This window comes from Rana temporaria, chromosome 7 (assembly GCF_905171775.1).
Source record: "Rana temporaria chromosome 7, aRanTem1.1, whole genome shotgun sequence".
In the NCBI taxonomy this organism is placed as follows: domain Eukaryota; kingdom Metazoa; phylum Chordata; class Amphibia; order Anura; family Ranidae; genus Rana; species Rana temporaria.
Window position 1 is genome coordinate 172,816,761 of NC_053495.1, and position 17,109 is coordinate 172,833,869.

Here is a 17,109-nt window from a genome sequence, read left to right on the forward strand (position 1 = left end):
ACAGAATGGCACGTACAGGCAGATGGACGTGCCAGTACGTCCCTGCCTTTGCGCGGGTCGGGGGTGCGGCGGTCGGTAAGCCTCTGGGAGCGATCCGGGATGTTCGTTTCTGGCCACCCCCTCGCGATCGCTCCCAGCCAATCTCCTTCCTGCCTGTTTAATGTAAACACAGGCAGGAGGAAGTGATGTCATCTCTCCTCTCTGCGGTATTTTCGTTCGGCGAGAGGAGAGAAGACATCACAAAGTGAGTTGCACCAACAGCACACAACACACATCACACTTAACCCCCCCAGCCACCCCCCCCCCCCCCCCCGATCAGCCCCCTGTCACAGTGTCACTGATTGCAGTGATCATTTATTTACTGATCACTGCATTTAGTGTCAGTGTGACAGTTAAAAGTTGCAGGGCAGTTAGTCTTATTCCCCTTTAGGTCCAGCTCCCTACCCCCCCCCCATATAAAGGTTTAACCCCTTGATCACCGCCCTAGTTTACCCTTTCAAACCCTATTGCCAGCGTCACCAAGTGATCGTTTTTCTGATTGCTGTATTGGTGTCACTGGTGCCGCTACGTAGCTATTTTTTTTTTGGAGGTTCGCCACCAGGTTTTTATAGCGTTGGGTACCCCCATACATTTTCTAAATGAAGGTTTTAACCCCTGATTGCCCCTAGAGTTAACCCTTTCACCAGTGATCACCGTATAAGTGTTACTGGTTGGCATCCCTACCCCGGCAGGGGTTACTCCCTGTCGGACACACTGACATGCACACGAGGGCCAGTTAACTTGCCTGTATGTGTCTTGGGGTAATATAGAGCACATGTAGGAAACCCAAACATTGGAGCAACATACAAACTCCATGTAGGTGAAGCCCTCGGTAGGAATTTGAGCTGGATTTCCAGTACTATAAGGCGTGCATGATTACTACAGTGACACTCTTAAATGAAATGTGATTGTTGATATAGGATTGTATTTTTCTTTGAAGATAAAGGCTTTGATAAAGCTGAAGGAGTGTGAGGACACCCATCTTGGAGAGGAGGTGGACAGGAACTGGGCGGAAGTGCTGACTCAGCAGTATCTGTTTGACCGCCTGGAACATGAGGTATAGGAAATAATTGCATAGCAATGTACATACAGAATCTGCTTCTGATCTGTCCTTACTATACTGTCAGCTGGTATCGTATGACCAGAAGGTGAAGTGGAGCGCACGTTTTTTTGAATGGTTTCAAAGCAAATTCTTGATTTTCAGGAATTTTCATTTTATGCCACACGTATGTCTACCAAGAATGAAGTGACAATACTGTGCAAGGCAAGGCAATAGAGCTTTGATGGGGTCATAATGCTGGGCTTCCCTCTCTGTCTAAGCCCTGATAAGCAAGGAATTATAGAAGGCAGAGTTCAGTTCCTTATTCATGGGGAATTCTGTTGACGCAGAACTGAATTAAAGCCCAACTGGAATTCCAGAAATATATTTCAGGTACTTAAAGTGGTTGTAAACCCTTTTTTATAACTGTATGCTCCAGGTAAACCTGTAGCTACCCAGGATATCTCCTAAGCCTGCACGGTTCAGGAGATATCCCCTGCATGTGCCGATGTCATCAGCACATGCGCACTAAAGCAATGGCACCTATATGCCGTTGCTTCAGTCTTGGTGTCGTTACCGGCAGCTCCCGCGCGCAGGAAATTGAGAAGAAATTGCCTTAAAAGTAAGCAGTAAAAATATTGAAGAGATGTTTAACAATAATTTTTTCGGTTTCCTTACATATAGCTGGATTCAGGTACGGCGGCGCAGCGTATCGTATTTACACTACGCCGCCGTAAGTTTGCAAGGCAAGTACTGTATTCACAAAGTACTTGCCTGCTAAGTTACGGCGGCGTGACCTGACGTGATTGACGTTATTTACCAACGGTGCATGCGCCGTCCGTGTACATATCCCAGTGTGCATTGCGGCAAAGTACGCCGCAACGACGTATTGGTTTCGACGTGGACGTAAATTACGTCCAGCGCTATTCACAGACGACTTGCGCAAACAACGTAAAATTTTCAAATTTCGATGCGGGAACGACGGCCATATTTAACATTACTAGTCCAGCTATTTGATGGAATAACTTTACGCCTGAAAATGCCTTACGTAAACGGCGTATCTTTACTGCGTCGGCCGGGCATACGTTCGTGAATAGGCGTATCTAGTGATTTACATATTCTACGCCGAACGCAATGGAAGCGCCACCTAGCGGTCAGCCTAAAAATTACACTTTAAGATTTGACGGTGTAAGACACTTACGCCGCTCGTATCTTAGCCTAATTTAAGCGTATCTGGTTACCAAAATACGCTTAAATTTGCGTTGCCGCAGATTCAGACTTAGGCTGACGTATCTACTGATACGCCAGCCTACGTCTTTCTGAATCTGCCTAATAGACTGTAATCTCTCACGAGCAGAGCGCTCTGATTCCTCCTGTATTAAATGTTGTTGTCACTGTACTGTCTGACCTCCTGTATAATAACCAGTTTGATGAAATGTTCTGTAACACTTTTTTGTTGCATTTCAGATCGAGGCCTTGAAGACCTTTAAAAAGACAGACCTGACCAGCTGCTACCAGGAGCATCGGGGTTGTGACAGGAGGGTACTAAGTGTACATGTGAGTCATCATTCTGGGTTATAAATGTTAATAGAAATTCTACCCATCCGTTATTCAGGGCATTGTAGTGGGCTTTGATGTAATCATTAGGGCTTGTATAGACAGGCTTTGGGCTTCTGTAGATGGCAAGAGTTTAGCCTGGCACACACTAGTTTTTTCTTGCAACCCTGCGGGTTGCATGAAAGAAAAAAAAAAAACTGGCTGCTCCAGTCGGAACCGCTGTACTAACCATGCAAGATTAGTCCAGCAATCTCCCCCACTGAGCTGTTGTGTTTTGGCAGGGAGGTGCACTCGTCTCCTGATCAGCGCTGATTGGGAGTTGCTCGGCTGCTGGTTTTCCAGCATGCACGAACGACAGGCAGGATGCTGCCCGGTATTTTTTTTTTTGTATTGGCAAATGTCTCTCCAGCGATGTCCACGATCCCCTCAGCCATCCAGTACACTCCTCCTGATTGGCTGAGACAGAGCAGCAGTGCTATTGGCTCCTGCGGCTGTCAGTTAGGGGAGAGGGGGTGGGGCTCCATGTCTGAATGGATACATGGAGCTCCAATTTAGCTTGGGTGATCCCTGTAGCAAGCTGCTGGCTAAGGGGCACTCAAAGGAGGGAGGGGCTAGGAGCAGCAAAGAGGGACCTGAGAAGAGGAGGATCCGGGGCTGCTCTGTGAAAAACCAACTGCACAGAGGAGGCGAGTATAACATGTTTGTTATTTAAAATAAATAAAGAAGCCTTTACAATCACTTTAAAGCAGACCCAGCTAACCTTTTGCTGTCCTGGTTTGCAATGGTACAACCAACAGCTATCCGGTTGCCTGCAGTGACATGACATTTCAGCTACAGAAGTTGAGCCGTATGATTGGTTGATTGGCTTTGTCTTATAACATCATTGTAATAATCGTGACCTTTTTTTCTGACAGGTGGTTGGATTTGGTGAGAAGGAGACCGACTCTGTGCCTTCTCAAACATCCGCCGAAGAATCCGAATCTTGTTATGGCAACATTACCAGCTTCATCTTCCTTCCCCCTTCGCCGCTCATGGCAGACGCCGTGCCAATCAGCGACATCCATAGCTTTACTTCCACCTTAAAACTGCTACCATACCACAAGATCATCAAGTGAGAGACGGGACAGGAATGTCACTATTGGGTGATGAGCGGTGTGCTTCTACCATCGGCAACGTGTGTAATGTGTGTGCTGCTGGTGCTCACTGTAGCATGGCCAGAATTGAAAGGTGAAAACCTAATTCTGATGAAACTTTCTGTAGAGATGCAGATTTTTTTTAAACCTAGACATTTTATGCTGCTCTTATCCTGAATGGACTTTTGGAGTACCAAAATATTTTACAAATCCTGGGATTCGGATACAGTACAAGAAAAGCATGCACATCTTTTATGGTGAGAAGTCTTCTCTGTGCACAGCGACATGATGGAAGGTGTCTGAATGAAGAATTTGGAGTTTTAGTATCTAATTTCCAGCATTCTTTGTTCAGACATCTTTCTGAATGTCCAGTCAGGTTTCGTCTCAAAGCTCGAGCGGAGAGAAGAATAATGTAATTGTATTCATTTAGGATTCCCATCACATTTGTTCTCTCCTTCATTGTGATGCACAGTTATATTTTCTTCTCAATCTGTAGATCAATGCTTTCTTTTCTACTTTAAATGAAACTCAGGCAAACAATTTTTTTTATTTTTCTTCTTCGAGGGGTTAGAACATTTGTCTGTTTTTGTGCTGGTGTGTGTCCCCATTAAATAAATGTGCCCTCACTTCCTGTGCCAGAGACATAACAGGAAGTGCGATGCCCACCTCAGTGAAAGGGAAAATACCATCTTTGACAATTACCAGGAGAGATTTATTTGTCCTTTTACTCCTGTTCAAGTGCAACAGTAACATTGTAATGATCGCTAGGACAGAAAGCAAGTTTTCCCAGTGGGGACAAATATAGCAATTAAAGTAAACATGACATATGTTCTAATCTAAACTCTCTCCACTTTATGCAAATATAGAAAATTGCCGATTTTATTTTAAACCTAAAGTGCCCCTGTGCTTTGTCCATGCAGGGCAATCCAACAGGTTCACTTTAATCCCCCTTCCTCAGGAGCACATGACATTTTAGTTGTTTTAATTTCCTCTCTGCTCCATTCAGTTGCTCGGTGTAAGATTTGAGCCACATATATTGTAACTACACATGGCTATGGTTTCTTCTATGGAACAGCACTGGTGATTGGCTGGGTGCGGTCACATAATGGATCACACCTCTTACTCCATACCTGGGTGTAGCGGGTATTTTTCTCCCAGCAGCTGAATGGAGCAGCGGAGAAAAGTAGGCAAGGCGAGAGCAGCAGGTAAGGGACTTATTTATTGCTTTCCAATCCGCTGATATAAACAACATGTGCATTTTTAATAAAAATGGAATGCTGTGTACTGGAGTGTGATCTGTTTTCTGTGAACTGTACATGACGTGGGCTTGGAACACTCGATTGCTGCTGAAGAAGCTTCATAAAGCCAAGGGTGAAGAGCGGCAAGATTTGGATCAAAATAATCTGCATTTTAGTGAAGGTTTTATTTTTTATTTTTCCTGATCGCTGCAGTGACAGAACTGTGTGGAACCAATTTTGGTGCCACATGTTTTTAACCACTTTCTTACACTGCATATATACCCCCTTCCTGCCCAGGTGAAATTTCAGCTTTCGGCACTGCGTTGCTTTAACTGACAGTTGTGCAGTCGTGCGACGTGGCTCCCAAACAAAATTGACATGATTTTTTTTTTTTTTTTTTCACAAATAAAGCTTTCTTTTGGTGGTATTTGATCATCTCTGCGGTTTTTCTTTTTTGCGCTATAAACAAAAAAAAGAGCGACAATTTTGAAAAAAAGAACACACTTTCTCCCTCGTCTTCCAGGACGGCACGCTGAGAGTAGACTGGCCACCTGACAGGAAACACAATCAAAAAAAGAGGTTAAAAGGCCCCACCCTTCCCGTGTGCCTCAGTTTCTGATTGTGTTTCCCCTACAGCGAAACAGTTTTTTATTTTTCACCTGACCTAAGGCCTGGGGCTGGTGGTCCCCCCCCCCCCGGAGTCTAGACCACAGGTACTGGGTGCTTTTGGGTCCGGTCAAGGTGCTTGCACTTTCCCGGGGGGGTATCCCTTCTTTTTGGTCTAGGGAGGCTGAAAGTGCTAACTAAGAAGAGTGCCTCCCTGGACGCCAGAGCCTCCTAGCTAGCAGGGCTTCCCTAGTGCTCTGAGGCGGCCGTTCCTCTCTCCCCCCCCCCGTCTTCCCTCCTACCTTACAGGGAGACTTCCCCTCTGCAGCGTGGTGTCGGCTGGGCTGGGCGCCGCTCCGAGTGGCGCCGTCACTTGCTGGGCGCGTATTGATGACGCGCACGATGGCGTGACGTCACTCCGCCCCTACAAGATGGCGGCCTCCACCGACGGATGCCACATTTCGCTGCAGAGCACAGCAGAGGCAGAGCAACACGCAGCCGGGGAGAGAGAAGGGCCGGGCGCCCTCATCATGGAGGACCGTCTGACAGACCTGGCTGCTGAGGAGTCCACCCGGGGTGAGTCCTCCTTGTGTTCGGGGGTGGGGAGTTCCCCCCCCCCCCCCCCTCTTGTTGTAAACCCTCAGCTGTGAGAGTATGTTGCTAATGGGCCTTTCTATTTTACATTATGTTTTAGGAGAGGACCCTTCTGCCCAGGGGGAAGCCAGTAGATCTTCTAAGCCCCTTAAAAAAATTAAGAAATGTGGGAATTGTAATGATAAGCTCCCGACAGACTATAACAAACCCTTTTGCTCCAAGTGTATCCTTAAACTAGCTGGGAAAGAGACCTCGCAAATCATGAAGGATTTTCTCTCTGTGCAGTCGGAAATGCTCGCCACTCTCAAGGATTTTAAATCTTCCTTGAAAAGTAGGGAGTCTGATCCCCCTGTGCCTGGTCCTTCGTCTCAGGAGGGATCCACTTCTGCGCGGCTGGCCCGCCAGCGAACTAGGAAGGCTCCTTCCTCTGACTCGAGGATTCTGAGGTCACTCTTCAGGACGAGGGCCTGGTGAAAGCCAGGCGGAGGAAGAGGACGAGGATGCCAGGTCTGGAAAATATATATTTTCCGCAGATGATATGGAGGGTCTTCTCGCAGCCATTTACGCCTCTGAGCAGATCCAACATCCAGCGGAGCAGGTTTCAGCCCAGGACAGGATGTATTTGGGTTTAATTAAGCCTCAGTCTAAGACTATCCTGTGCATCAATCCCTCAAGGATATTCTCCGGAGGGAATGGGCTGAGCCAGAAAAAGAAACTTCCCAAGTTTAAGACCTGGAAACGCCGCTGCCCCTTTAAAGATGAGGTGGAAGATACCTTTTTTAAAGTCCTCGTCTTGACGCATCTTTAGCTCAGGTCTCTAGACAATCCGATCTCTCTTTTGAGGATGCAGGGAGTTTAAGGGATGCCATGGATAGGCGTGCTGATACCTCCCTCCGTAGAGCCTGGGAAGCCAATGCAGCCGCTTTGGGTCCTGCGTTAGCTTCAGCATGCGTCGCAAGGAACACTGCCGCTTGGACTTCCAGGCTGTTAGATCATCTAGCAAGTTCTTCCAAGTCTAGAGAACTCACGAGTCCCTCCAGGTGATCGGCAGTGCGGTAGCCTATTTGGCAGACGCAGCTATTGAGACGGTTCGCGCTTCAGCCAAGACTGGAGCACTTATCAATGCTTCTAGGAGAGCTGTCTGGCTGAAAACTTGGAGGGGCGACCTTGCGTCAAAAAACGCTTGTGTGCGATTCCGTTTGAGGGTTCCCTCCTGTTCGGCACCGCATTAGATCAGGCCCTAGCGAGATCCTCTGAAAAGGAAATAAATTTCCCTCCAGACCTAGAGCAAATAGGGGGAAGTTTTTTCGTCCCAACCAGAGGAAAAACCCCCCCCAGGGAAGAAATCGGCGCCCGGCAGGCGCTGGGGGTTTGGAAAGGATAAGCCAAAGAGTGGGATCCTTTTTTCCAGCCCCAAGCCTGGTGAAAAGGATCCCAAGTGACGAGAGGGTAGGGGGCAGGCTCTTCAGGTTCCTTCCCGCTTGGGAGGAGATAACCAGGAGTCCTCACGTCCTTCAGATCATCAGGGAAGGTTACAGGCTAGATTCCGCCAGTTTCCTCCCCCCATTTTTCTCCTCACACACCTACCAGACGATCCCCGCAAAGCCGCTGGACTTTCCCAGAACGTTGCCAGCCTGGCCGAACAGGGAGTCATAGTCCCAGTCCCTCCAAATCAAGAGGGCCAGGGGGATACTCCCATATTTTTGTCGTTCCCAAACCACTCGGGAAATTCAGATTGATCATCAATCTCAGACCCCTAAAGTCATCTTCAATACAAAAAATTTTGTATGGAGATTGTTTACAGTCTCAGGGGCCTCTTGTTAGAAGGCGTGTTCATGGTGACAATAGACTTGAGGGATGCTTACCTTCACGTTCCTATTTGTCCGGATCACCAGAGATTCCTCAGATTCGCCCTCACCTCTGCCCAAGGAGTTCAGCACTGGGCAGTTCTCGGCCCTCCCCTTCGGACTGGCTTCCAGTCCGAGGGTGTTTACGAAGGTCTGGCAGAGGTGATGGCTTTTCTCATTTAAAGGGGATCTCCTCGTCCCTTACTTGGACGACCTTTTGCTCTTCAACCTGAGTCGGGATCAGCTCCTTCTGGACCTGGCACTGTCATAACCACCCTGGAATCCCTTGGTTGGATCGTGAACAAGGAGAAGTCTTCTCTCCTTCCAGAACAAAGGAAGATGTACCTAGGTTTTCTTATAGACTCCCTAGAAAGGAAGCTTGTCTTATCCCAAGACAAAGCACAGGGTCTTATGACAGCGGTCAGGTCCATAGTAGCGGCTGTAGATTCCTCTTTCAGAGAAATCATGAGGTTGTTGGGACGGATGACTTCGTGCATCCGGCAGTTCCTTGGGCACAACTCCACTCAAGGCCCTGCAGGCCTTCCTTCTCTCATCTTGGGGGGGAACGGAAGAGACGTTGGATACCAGGGTCAGTATCCCGGTTCCAGTAAAAGACACCTTACAGTGGTGGCTGTTTCCCCAGAACCTTTTAAAGGGTCGTCTGTGGAGTCAGGTCAACCCGATCAAAGTCACTACAGATGCCAGCAGCTGGGGGTGGGAGCCCATACGGAGGAACTTCGAGCCCAGGGTTCTTGGAACCCCCAGCCAAAGGCGGGCGTCCTTCCAACTACCGGGAGTTATTGGCGGTTGGGGAGGCTCTGGAAGCCTTCGAGGAGAGAATTCAGGGCCGAGAGGTCCCTAGTCCTCTCAGACAACGCGACTACGATCGCCCTTTCTCAACCGGCCAGGGGGGCACCAGTGTCACACTCTCCTAGCCCTCTCCCTGAGGATCCTAAGTTGGGTAGAACAGAGGGTGCCCTCTCTTCTAGCGGTCCATATAAGAGGGACCCCTCAATCTGGAGGCGATTTTCTGAGCCGCCAGCCCATCCTTCAGGGGGAATGGGAATTATGCCCGGAGACCTTCAGTGGTTTGCAACAGCTCGGTCGCCCAGAAGTAGACCTCTTTGCGTGCCAAGGGGAACAAAAAGGTGAACAGGTTTCTTTTCCCTCTCCCGAGAGCAGGGTATCACTGGGGGTGGATGCGTTGGCTCAACCTGGAGATTCCGGTTGGCCTACGCTTTCCTCCCTTGAATTCCATCCCAAGGGTTCTGCAAAAATTGAACGCCTCAGACACCAACCTGATTTTAAATCGCTCCTTGGTGGCCCAGAGGTCCCTGGTTCCCCCACCCTGAAACATTGGGCTCTAGCTCCCCGCTTCCTCTCCCTCCCCGGGCGGGTCTTCTGCGGCAGGGGCCCGGTCTCTCATCCGAACCCAGAATTCTTCAGCCTGACGGCATGGCTCTTGAGAGGTGAACCTGCAGCAGAGAGGCTGTTCGGAAAAGGTGATAGGAAACCCTGTTGGCTAGTCGCAAGAAAGTCACCAGACTCATCTATGCAAGAATTTGGGGGGTCTTTTCGCGCTGGTGCTCCGCGAAACAGATTCCTACCCTGACATCCCCGTCATCCTGGATTTCCCTCCAGGATGGGGTGGAACTAGGCTTAGCCACTAAGACCTTGAGAGTCCAAGTTACGGCCTTGTCCTATTTTTTGGACAGGAGCCTTTCTGGGGATCCTCTTATTAGGAGGTTTCTGACAGCTAGGACAGACTTTCCCCTATAAAAGTGTCTAGAGTTCCCCCGTGGGACCTCTCCCTAGTCTTGAATCAGCTATCTAAGGCCACCATTCGACCCTATAGATAGTATTCCAATTAAATTACTTTCTTTTAAATTTACTTTTTTGTTGGCTATCACGTCTGCCAAAAGAGTTGGAGACATGCATGCTTTTTCCATTAAGGAACCCTTTCTTCGGGTTTTTGAAGACAGGGTGGTAATGAGTCAGGATCCTCTGTACCTGCCCAAAGTGGCAACTAAATTCCACAGATCCCAGGAGGTAGTCCTCCCTTCGTTTTGCGCAGATCCAAGAATGAGAAGGAGGCTACTTTTCATTGCTTGGACGTAAGACGTTGGTCTTTTGATTTATTTAGAGAGGGTAAGTGAGTTTAGGAATTCCCCTCATCTTTTGGTTAATTTTTCTGGTCAGAAAAAGGGTCAGCAGGCAACGAAAGCTTCTATATCCAGATGGATCAGGCAGGCTATCTCTTTATCCTACACCTTAGCGGGTAGACCAGTTCCTGTTATCAAGGCCCATTCCACCCGATCACTGGCAGCCTCCTGGGCAGAAAGAGCAGGAGCTTCCATAGAACAAATATGTAAAGCGGCGACCTGGTCAAGCCAGAATACGTTCGTCAGACATTACAGAGTCGAACTGCTGTCACCGCAAGATCTGATGTTTGGTAGGAAGGTCCTACAGGACGGTGGTCCCGCCCTAAGGTAGGCCCGAAGATTGCTTGTTTTCTCTCAGCGTGCCGTCCTGGAAGACGAGGGGAGAAATGACCAGTTACACTTACCGGTAGCTGGATTTCTACGATGTCTTACAGGACGGCAGGCCTACTTCCCTCCCTGTTATTTACTGCTATTCGGAGTTATTTTTTTGTTAGGTCCTAGGACCGTGTTCTAATAGCGGTTACTTATCTACAAACTGAGGCACACGGGAAGGGTGGGGCCTTTTAACCTCTTTTTTTGATTGTGTTTCCTGTCAGGTGGCCAGTCTACTCTCAGCGTGCGTCCTGTAAGACATCGTAGAAATCCAGCTACCGGTAAGTGTAACTGGTCATTTTTTACTCCCCCAGTGGCCGGAGGAGCCGAGGACGTCAATAGACGTCTCCCAGCATTGTAGAGCCACCTTTGGTTGTCATTTTACAATGGCCGGGGCTCCAAGTAGTTAAGCTGTGCATTGTAAAGATGTTTAGAATAGGCTTTCACATCTTTCTTTTTTCATGGCAAAGATAAAACGTATCTAGATCGTAGACTGTGTAAATGGTTTGAACCAAAATTTGAAAACCATTTGATTATTTTTTTCTGCTGTGAACACCAGGCAGTGAAATGTAGAGCTGTTTTTTGCTTGTGAACTTTTTACAGATGAAATCGTAGTTGTAGGCCGCCTTACTACAGCTGTGGCCAAAAGTTTTGAGAATGACACAAATATTGATTTAGTCTGCTGCCTCGGTTTTTATGATGGCAATTTGCATATACTCCAAAATGTTATTACGAGTGATCCGTTGAATTGCAAAGTCCCTCTTTGCCATGACAATTAACTTAATCTCCGCCGCCAGTTCCACTGTCAGTGTGACGAGGACAAGACTTGAAATTACTCTAATGCTACTTAACTACTAGCCGACCAGCCACTGTCATTATACGGCGGCAGGTCGGCTCTCCTGGGCAAGAGCCGTAGCTATATGTCCGCTTTTCGAGCGGCCACTAGGGGCAGCGTGCGCGCCGCCGGAGGCGCGCTTGCCCCCCCCCGCTAGCCCACAGACTCCCTTGCGTGTGGCCCGGCGGGCTCGATCGCCGCCGGGCACCCGCGGATTGCTCGTTACAGAGCGGGGACCGGGAGCTGTGTGTGTAAAACACACAGCTCTCGGTCCTGTCAGCGGGGGAAATGTTGATCTTCTGTTCATACAATGTATGAACAGAGGATCAGTGTTTCCCCTAGTGAGGCCAGCGGCCCCCCCCCCCCCCCCCCCACCAGTAAGATAACACACAGGGACATACTTAACCCTTTCCCCGCCCCCTAGTGTTAACCCCTTCACTGCCAGTGGCATTTTTATAGTAATCCAATGCATTTTTATAGCACTGATCGCTATAAAAATGCCAATGGTCCCAAAAATGTGTCAAAAGTGTCCGCCATAATGTCGCAGTACCGAAAAAAAATCGCTGATCGCCGCCATTACTAGTAAAAAAAAATATATTAATAAAAATGCCATAAAAATACCCCCTATTTTGTAAATGCTATAACTTTTGTGCAAACCAATCAATAAACGCTTATTGCGATTTTTTTTTTTTTTTTTATGAAAAATAAGTAGAATACGTATCTGCCTAAACTGAGGAAAAAAAGTTTTTTTATATATTTTTGGGGGATATTTATTACAGCAAAAAGTAAAAAATATTATTTTTTTTCAAAATTGTCGCTCTATTTTTGTTTATAGCGCAAAAAATAAAAACTGCAGAGGTGATCAAATACCACCAAAAGAAAGCTCTATTTGTGGGGAAAAAAGGACGCCAATTTTGTTTGGAAGCCACGTCGCACGACCGCGCAATTGTCAGTTAAAGCGGAGCAGTCCCGAATCGCAAAAAGTGCTCTGGTCTTTGGGCAGCAATATGGTCCGGGGGTTAAGTGGTTAAAGTGGAGTTTCCATTCCAAAAATATTTTTTCATTATTGTGCTCATTAGACCTAAAAAAAAAAAAAAAAAAAACGTTTACTCATCTGGAAATGCCTGTTGCTATGCGGTCCCACGAAATCTGCCTTTGGATCCACCTAGGATTCTGACATCATCTCCCTCTAATGCTCCTGGGAAATGTGTGTCATAATTTCCCAGGATGCAGTGCACTACCCAATTATCACTCCCCATCCAAGACTTCCAGGAAGTAAGTGCTTGTGAGCTTCACAATGCCCACACGCAAAATTACAACGGTGTGGACATAGTTTTATAAAACTATCTTTTTTGAATAACTATGCGGAGCGGCGGCGGCGGATTGTAAAATAGTAAGTGACCGGATTTATATTATAAAAACGCATGATGAAAGCACATACATTTAAAAAAATGCTAATTATGGTTGGAACCCGCTTTAAGTTAGAGCAACAGACTGGAAGCTTTAAAAGGAGGGTGGTGCTTGAAATCATTGTTCTTCCTATGTTACCCATGGTTACCTGCATGGAAACGTGCAGTCATCATTGCTTTGCACAAAAAGGGATTCGCAGGCAGGGATTTTGCTGCTACCAAAATTGCACCTAAATCCACCATTTGTCAGATCTTTAAGGAGAGAGGTGCAATTGTTGTGAAGAAGGCTTCTGGGTGTCCAAGGATCTCCAACAAGCACCAGGACCGTCTCCTACAGTTGATTCAGCTCTGGGATTGGGGCACCACCAGTGCAGAGCTTGCTCAGGAATGGCAGCAGGCAGGTGTGAGGCATCAGCAGCATACACAGTACAAAGATTTTTGGAGGATGGCCTGGTGTCAAGAAGGGCAGCAAAGCAGCCACTTCTCTCCAGGAAAAACATCAGGGACAGACTGATATACTGCAACAGGTACAGGAATTGGACTGCCCAGGACTGGAGTAAAATAATTTTTCTCTGATGAATCCCCTTTCCGGTGTTTGGGGTATCTGGCAAAAAACCTTGTCCAGAGAAGGTGAGAGCTGCCATCAGTCGTCTGTCGTGCCAACCAGTAAAGCATCGGGAACCATTCATGTGTGGGGTTGCTTCTTAGCCAAGGGAGGGGGCCCACTCACAATTTTGTCTAAGAACACAGCCATGAATAAAGAATGGTACAAAAACTTCTCCAAGAGCAACTTCTACCAACCATCCAAGAACAGTTTGGTGAGGAACAATGCCCTTTTAAAGCATGATGGAGCACCTTCCATAAGGCAAAAGCCATAACTAAGTGGCTCGGGGAATAAAACATCAACATTTTGGGTCCATGGCCAGGAAACTCCCCAGATCTTAATCCCATTGAGAACTTGAGGTCAATCCTCAAGAGGCAGGTGAACCAAAAAACGCCACAAACTCCAAGCATTGACTATGCAAGAATGGGTTGCCAGTTTGCCAGGACCAATTGCAGAGGTCTTGAAAAATAAGTCAACACTGCCAATATTGACTCTTTGGCAACGGCCTTTTATTGTAGTTTATCCACTTAGGAAATGCTTGTAATTATACCATAGTAACATCTGACAAAAAGATATAAAAACACAGCAGACTTTGGGGAAAATTTTTATTTGCATCATTCTCAAAACTTTTGGCCATGGCTGTAATACTAAACTGTTATAGACCCTTACAGGTACACCCGACTGAATCCTGAATGTTCACTGGCCATGTGTACATTTCTCTTAGTACCGACATTGATCGCAAGGACCAATAAGGTTTATGAACAGGACAAATGAAAATTGAGCCACAGGCTTTATCAACTATTGGTTTGTACATATATTTAAAGGGGGTAACCAGGATGAAAGGGCCTTTGTACCCTTCCCTACTATGAAATCTATATAATATTTGTGGTTTGCCTTTCATATGTAGCAGCTAGGTTAGTGGATTATGTGCTTATTCTAAGACTAGGTTTACATCTATGTTGTGCGGTTGATGCTTTTTTCACACTTCTGTGTTTTTTTTGTAGGAGACTGGTTGGTAAACACAAAACCCTACCAAAAATGCATGTGCATGCCTTCTTGACGCAGTTCCATTGAAGTTTATGGTGCCCAAAGCGCATTGTGTTAAAAAAAAAAAAAGTCCCTGAACCTTTTCCAACAACGCACAGCAGGAAGCTGTATAGATGGGAACAGGCCCTAGGTAATAATGTTAACTGGATTGTGTAGAGGAGTATTCCTTTGGTACAGGGTTATGCCGCGTACACACATTTTTCATGACAAGAAAAATGGTCATTAAAAAATGATCGTGTGTAGGCTCCAGAGCATTTAAAAATTTAGAACATGCTCTATTTTTTCTCATCGTTTTTCACGTCGTCGTGAAAAATGGTCGTGTGTAGGCTTTACGATGGGGCAAATGCGCATGCTCAGAAGCAAGTTATGAGAAGGACAATTTGCATAATCAGCCCCAAGGGTGGTGCCAGTCGAATGGAACTTCCCCTTTATAGTGCTGTCGTACGTCACTGCGCTTTGCTCAAGCATTTTTTTTTTTTCACGATCGTGTGTATGCAAGGCAGGCTTGACAAGAATCACGTCGAAAAAAAATAGTTTTTTTCCATGACATGAAAAATTGTCGTGTGTACCTGGCTTTACAATTTTACATTCCCAAGCAAAGGGCAGAATATTTACACACTAATACATTATAGTAACTGATCAGTGCAATGTTCCTCTTATTATTTTAGTAAATTCCAAAATATTCAATATACCAAGTGATAAAACATTTCCATATTAGGCTTCATGTACACGGGACATTTTTACCAAACTCTCCTGAATGATTTAACTTGACAGATAGTAACCTATGTTGTTTAAAATGTCTGTTTTGCTGCGTTTGCATCTAGAAGCATTCAGTTCATATATATATATATATATATATATATATATATATATATATATATATATATATATATATATATATATATATATATACACACACACATATATACACACACACACACACACACGCATGGAAATCCGCAACATGCATTCATGGAGGCTACTAGCTAATGGCTTTCTAGACTAATCAATTCTGGGGCAGGAATGTTGTGTTATTGCTCATGAGTAAGTTGTGAGTTGTGATGACGCAATGTCAGGAAGTTGACTGTACGGGTAACCAGTTAACGCTTGGTGCTATACAGTTTTTTTTTTTTGTTATATATAAACACTTCTAAAACAAATGCGCCATGACAGACTTTTTAAACATTGGCTACTATCTGTCAAGCTAAATCATTCAGGACAGGTTGTAAAACCCTCCCGTGTACATAAAGCCTTATGCCCCTTTTCACAAGGTCAGACCGTTCAGGTCCGCCTGTCAGTTTTGTCGGCGGACCTGAATGGTCGCGCCATACATCTCTATGGAGCGTTGGATGTCACCGGAGACATGTCCGCTGACATCCAACCTGATCCAATCTGCTAAAATCGGACGAATGGCGATACGTAGCCATCTGTCCATGGTGGATCTGATGAAAAAGTTTTCATCTGATCTCTCCTGAGCAGAGAGGGACCTGTCATCCGCCGGCTCAGATCTACGGAGAGATATCCGCTGAGCTGGTGGACTCCACTGCGACGGACCTGCATAATGTGAAAGGAAAAAGACCCTAGTAATAGAAAAAAAAAAAAAGCATGACAGGACCTCTTAAATATGATATCTGGGGTCAAAAAGATGGGTGGGCCCATTCTACCCTCACTAGTCTCTATACCCAGCCATCAGAAGGACCCGATTGCCTCCGCTGATCTTGTGGCGAATCCGCAGCAGAAACCACCATTATTGGAAACCGGACCGCCTGCTGAGGAGGATGATACCTGGATTATGGCAGCTAGCTGCTGCCATAACAAAGATATCCCCCTTCAAACCGCCGACGTATATCAGAGTGTGCAACTCTCAATGGTATAATGAGAATGCACACATCTCAAAGACATCTAGCTGGGGAAAAATGGTATCCGCTGTCACTTCGGTAAAACGCGATGTTTTAAACTTGCGTTACATTACAAAAGGATAAAAAGCCCAAGGAAGAAGTCCTTTTGTGATGAAACGCATAAGGCAGAGAATTGTGTCTACATCATCGCGTTTTACCGGAAGTGATGGTAGAGGCCATCCTTCACCAGTCGGATGTCTTTTGGAGATATGTACATTCTTACTATCTTTTTTTTTTTTTTTAAAATAAACCAGCGATTTTAAAGGTTTTACACCATCTATTAGTGCTTTCCAAGCCCTGCCTGATTGTATACAAATTGAACATGTTTAGGTCTGACCTGTTGTGGTAAATAGTATTGTGTATGGCCAGACTAAGGCTGCATCTTACCCCTTGCTTCAAGGCTCTATACAGGCATATAAAATGGAAATTCTCTAAAGCTTGCCAGACCTACCTATAACTAGGGGGTTCTATTCACCTGTGATTTTGAGGCAAGAAGAATTTTTGACTATTTCTTTTAAAGGACTATAATTTTTCACTTGGGGATGATTGACTTCTCTCCTTGGATGATTTTCACTAATTTTTTTAGCGCAGCATGTTTATTTATTAACACTATTCATTGTAGAGAATCGAAGACAAGGGAGGTGTATGTCCCAATTTTAGGGCTGTGTTCGATTAAACTATTTTTTTTAAAATCAATTAATCGACAAATTTCGATTAATTATAATGCAC

General features: G+C 46.0%; 1 protein-coding gene across 1 annotated transcript in view; it reads left to right on the plus strand.

The window, feature by feature from the left end:
• NRDC (nardilysin convertase) overlaps positions 1-5,052 on the plus strand; it is a 64,154-nt gene extending 59,102 nt beyond the window's left edge. Inside the window, exons 29-31 of the mRNA XM_040360484.1 lie at positions 980-1,096; positions 2,546-2,635; positions 3,550-5,052. Coding sequence (XP_040216418.1) covers positions 980-1,096; positions 2,546-2,635; positions 3,550-3,750 — 408 coding nt within the window. The 3' untranslated portion in view covers positions 3,751-5,052. The remainder of the gene's footprint in view (positions 1-979; positions 1,097-2,545; positions 2,636-3,549) is intronic.
• Positions 5,053-17,109: the final 12,057 nt, after the last annotated feature.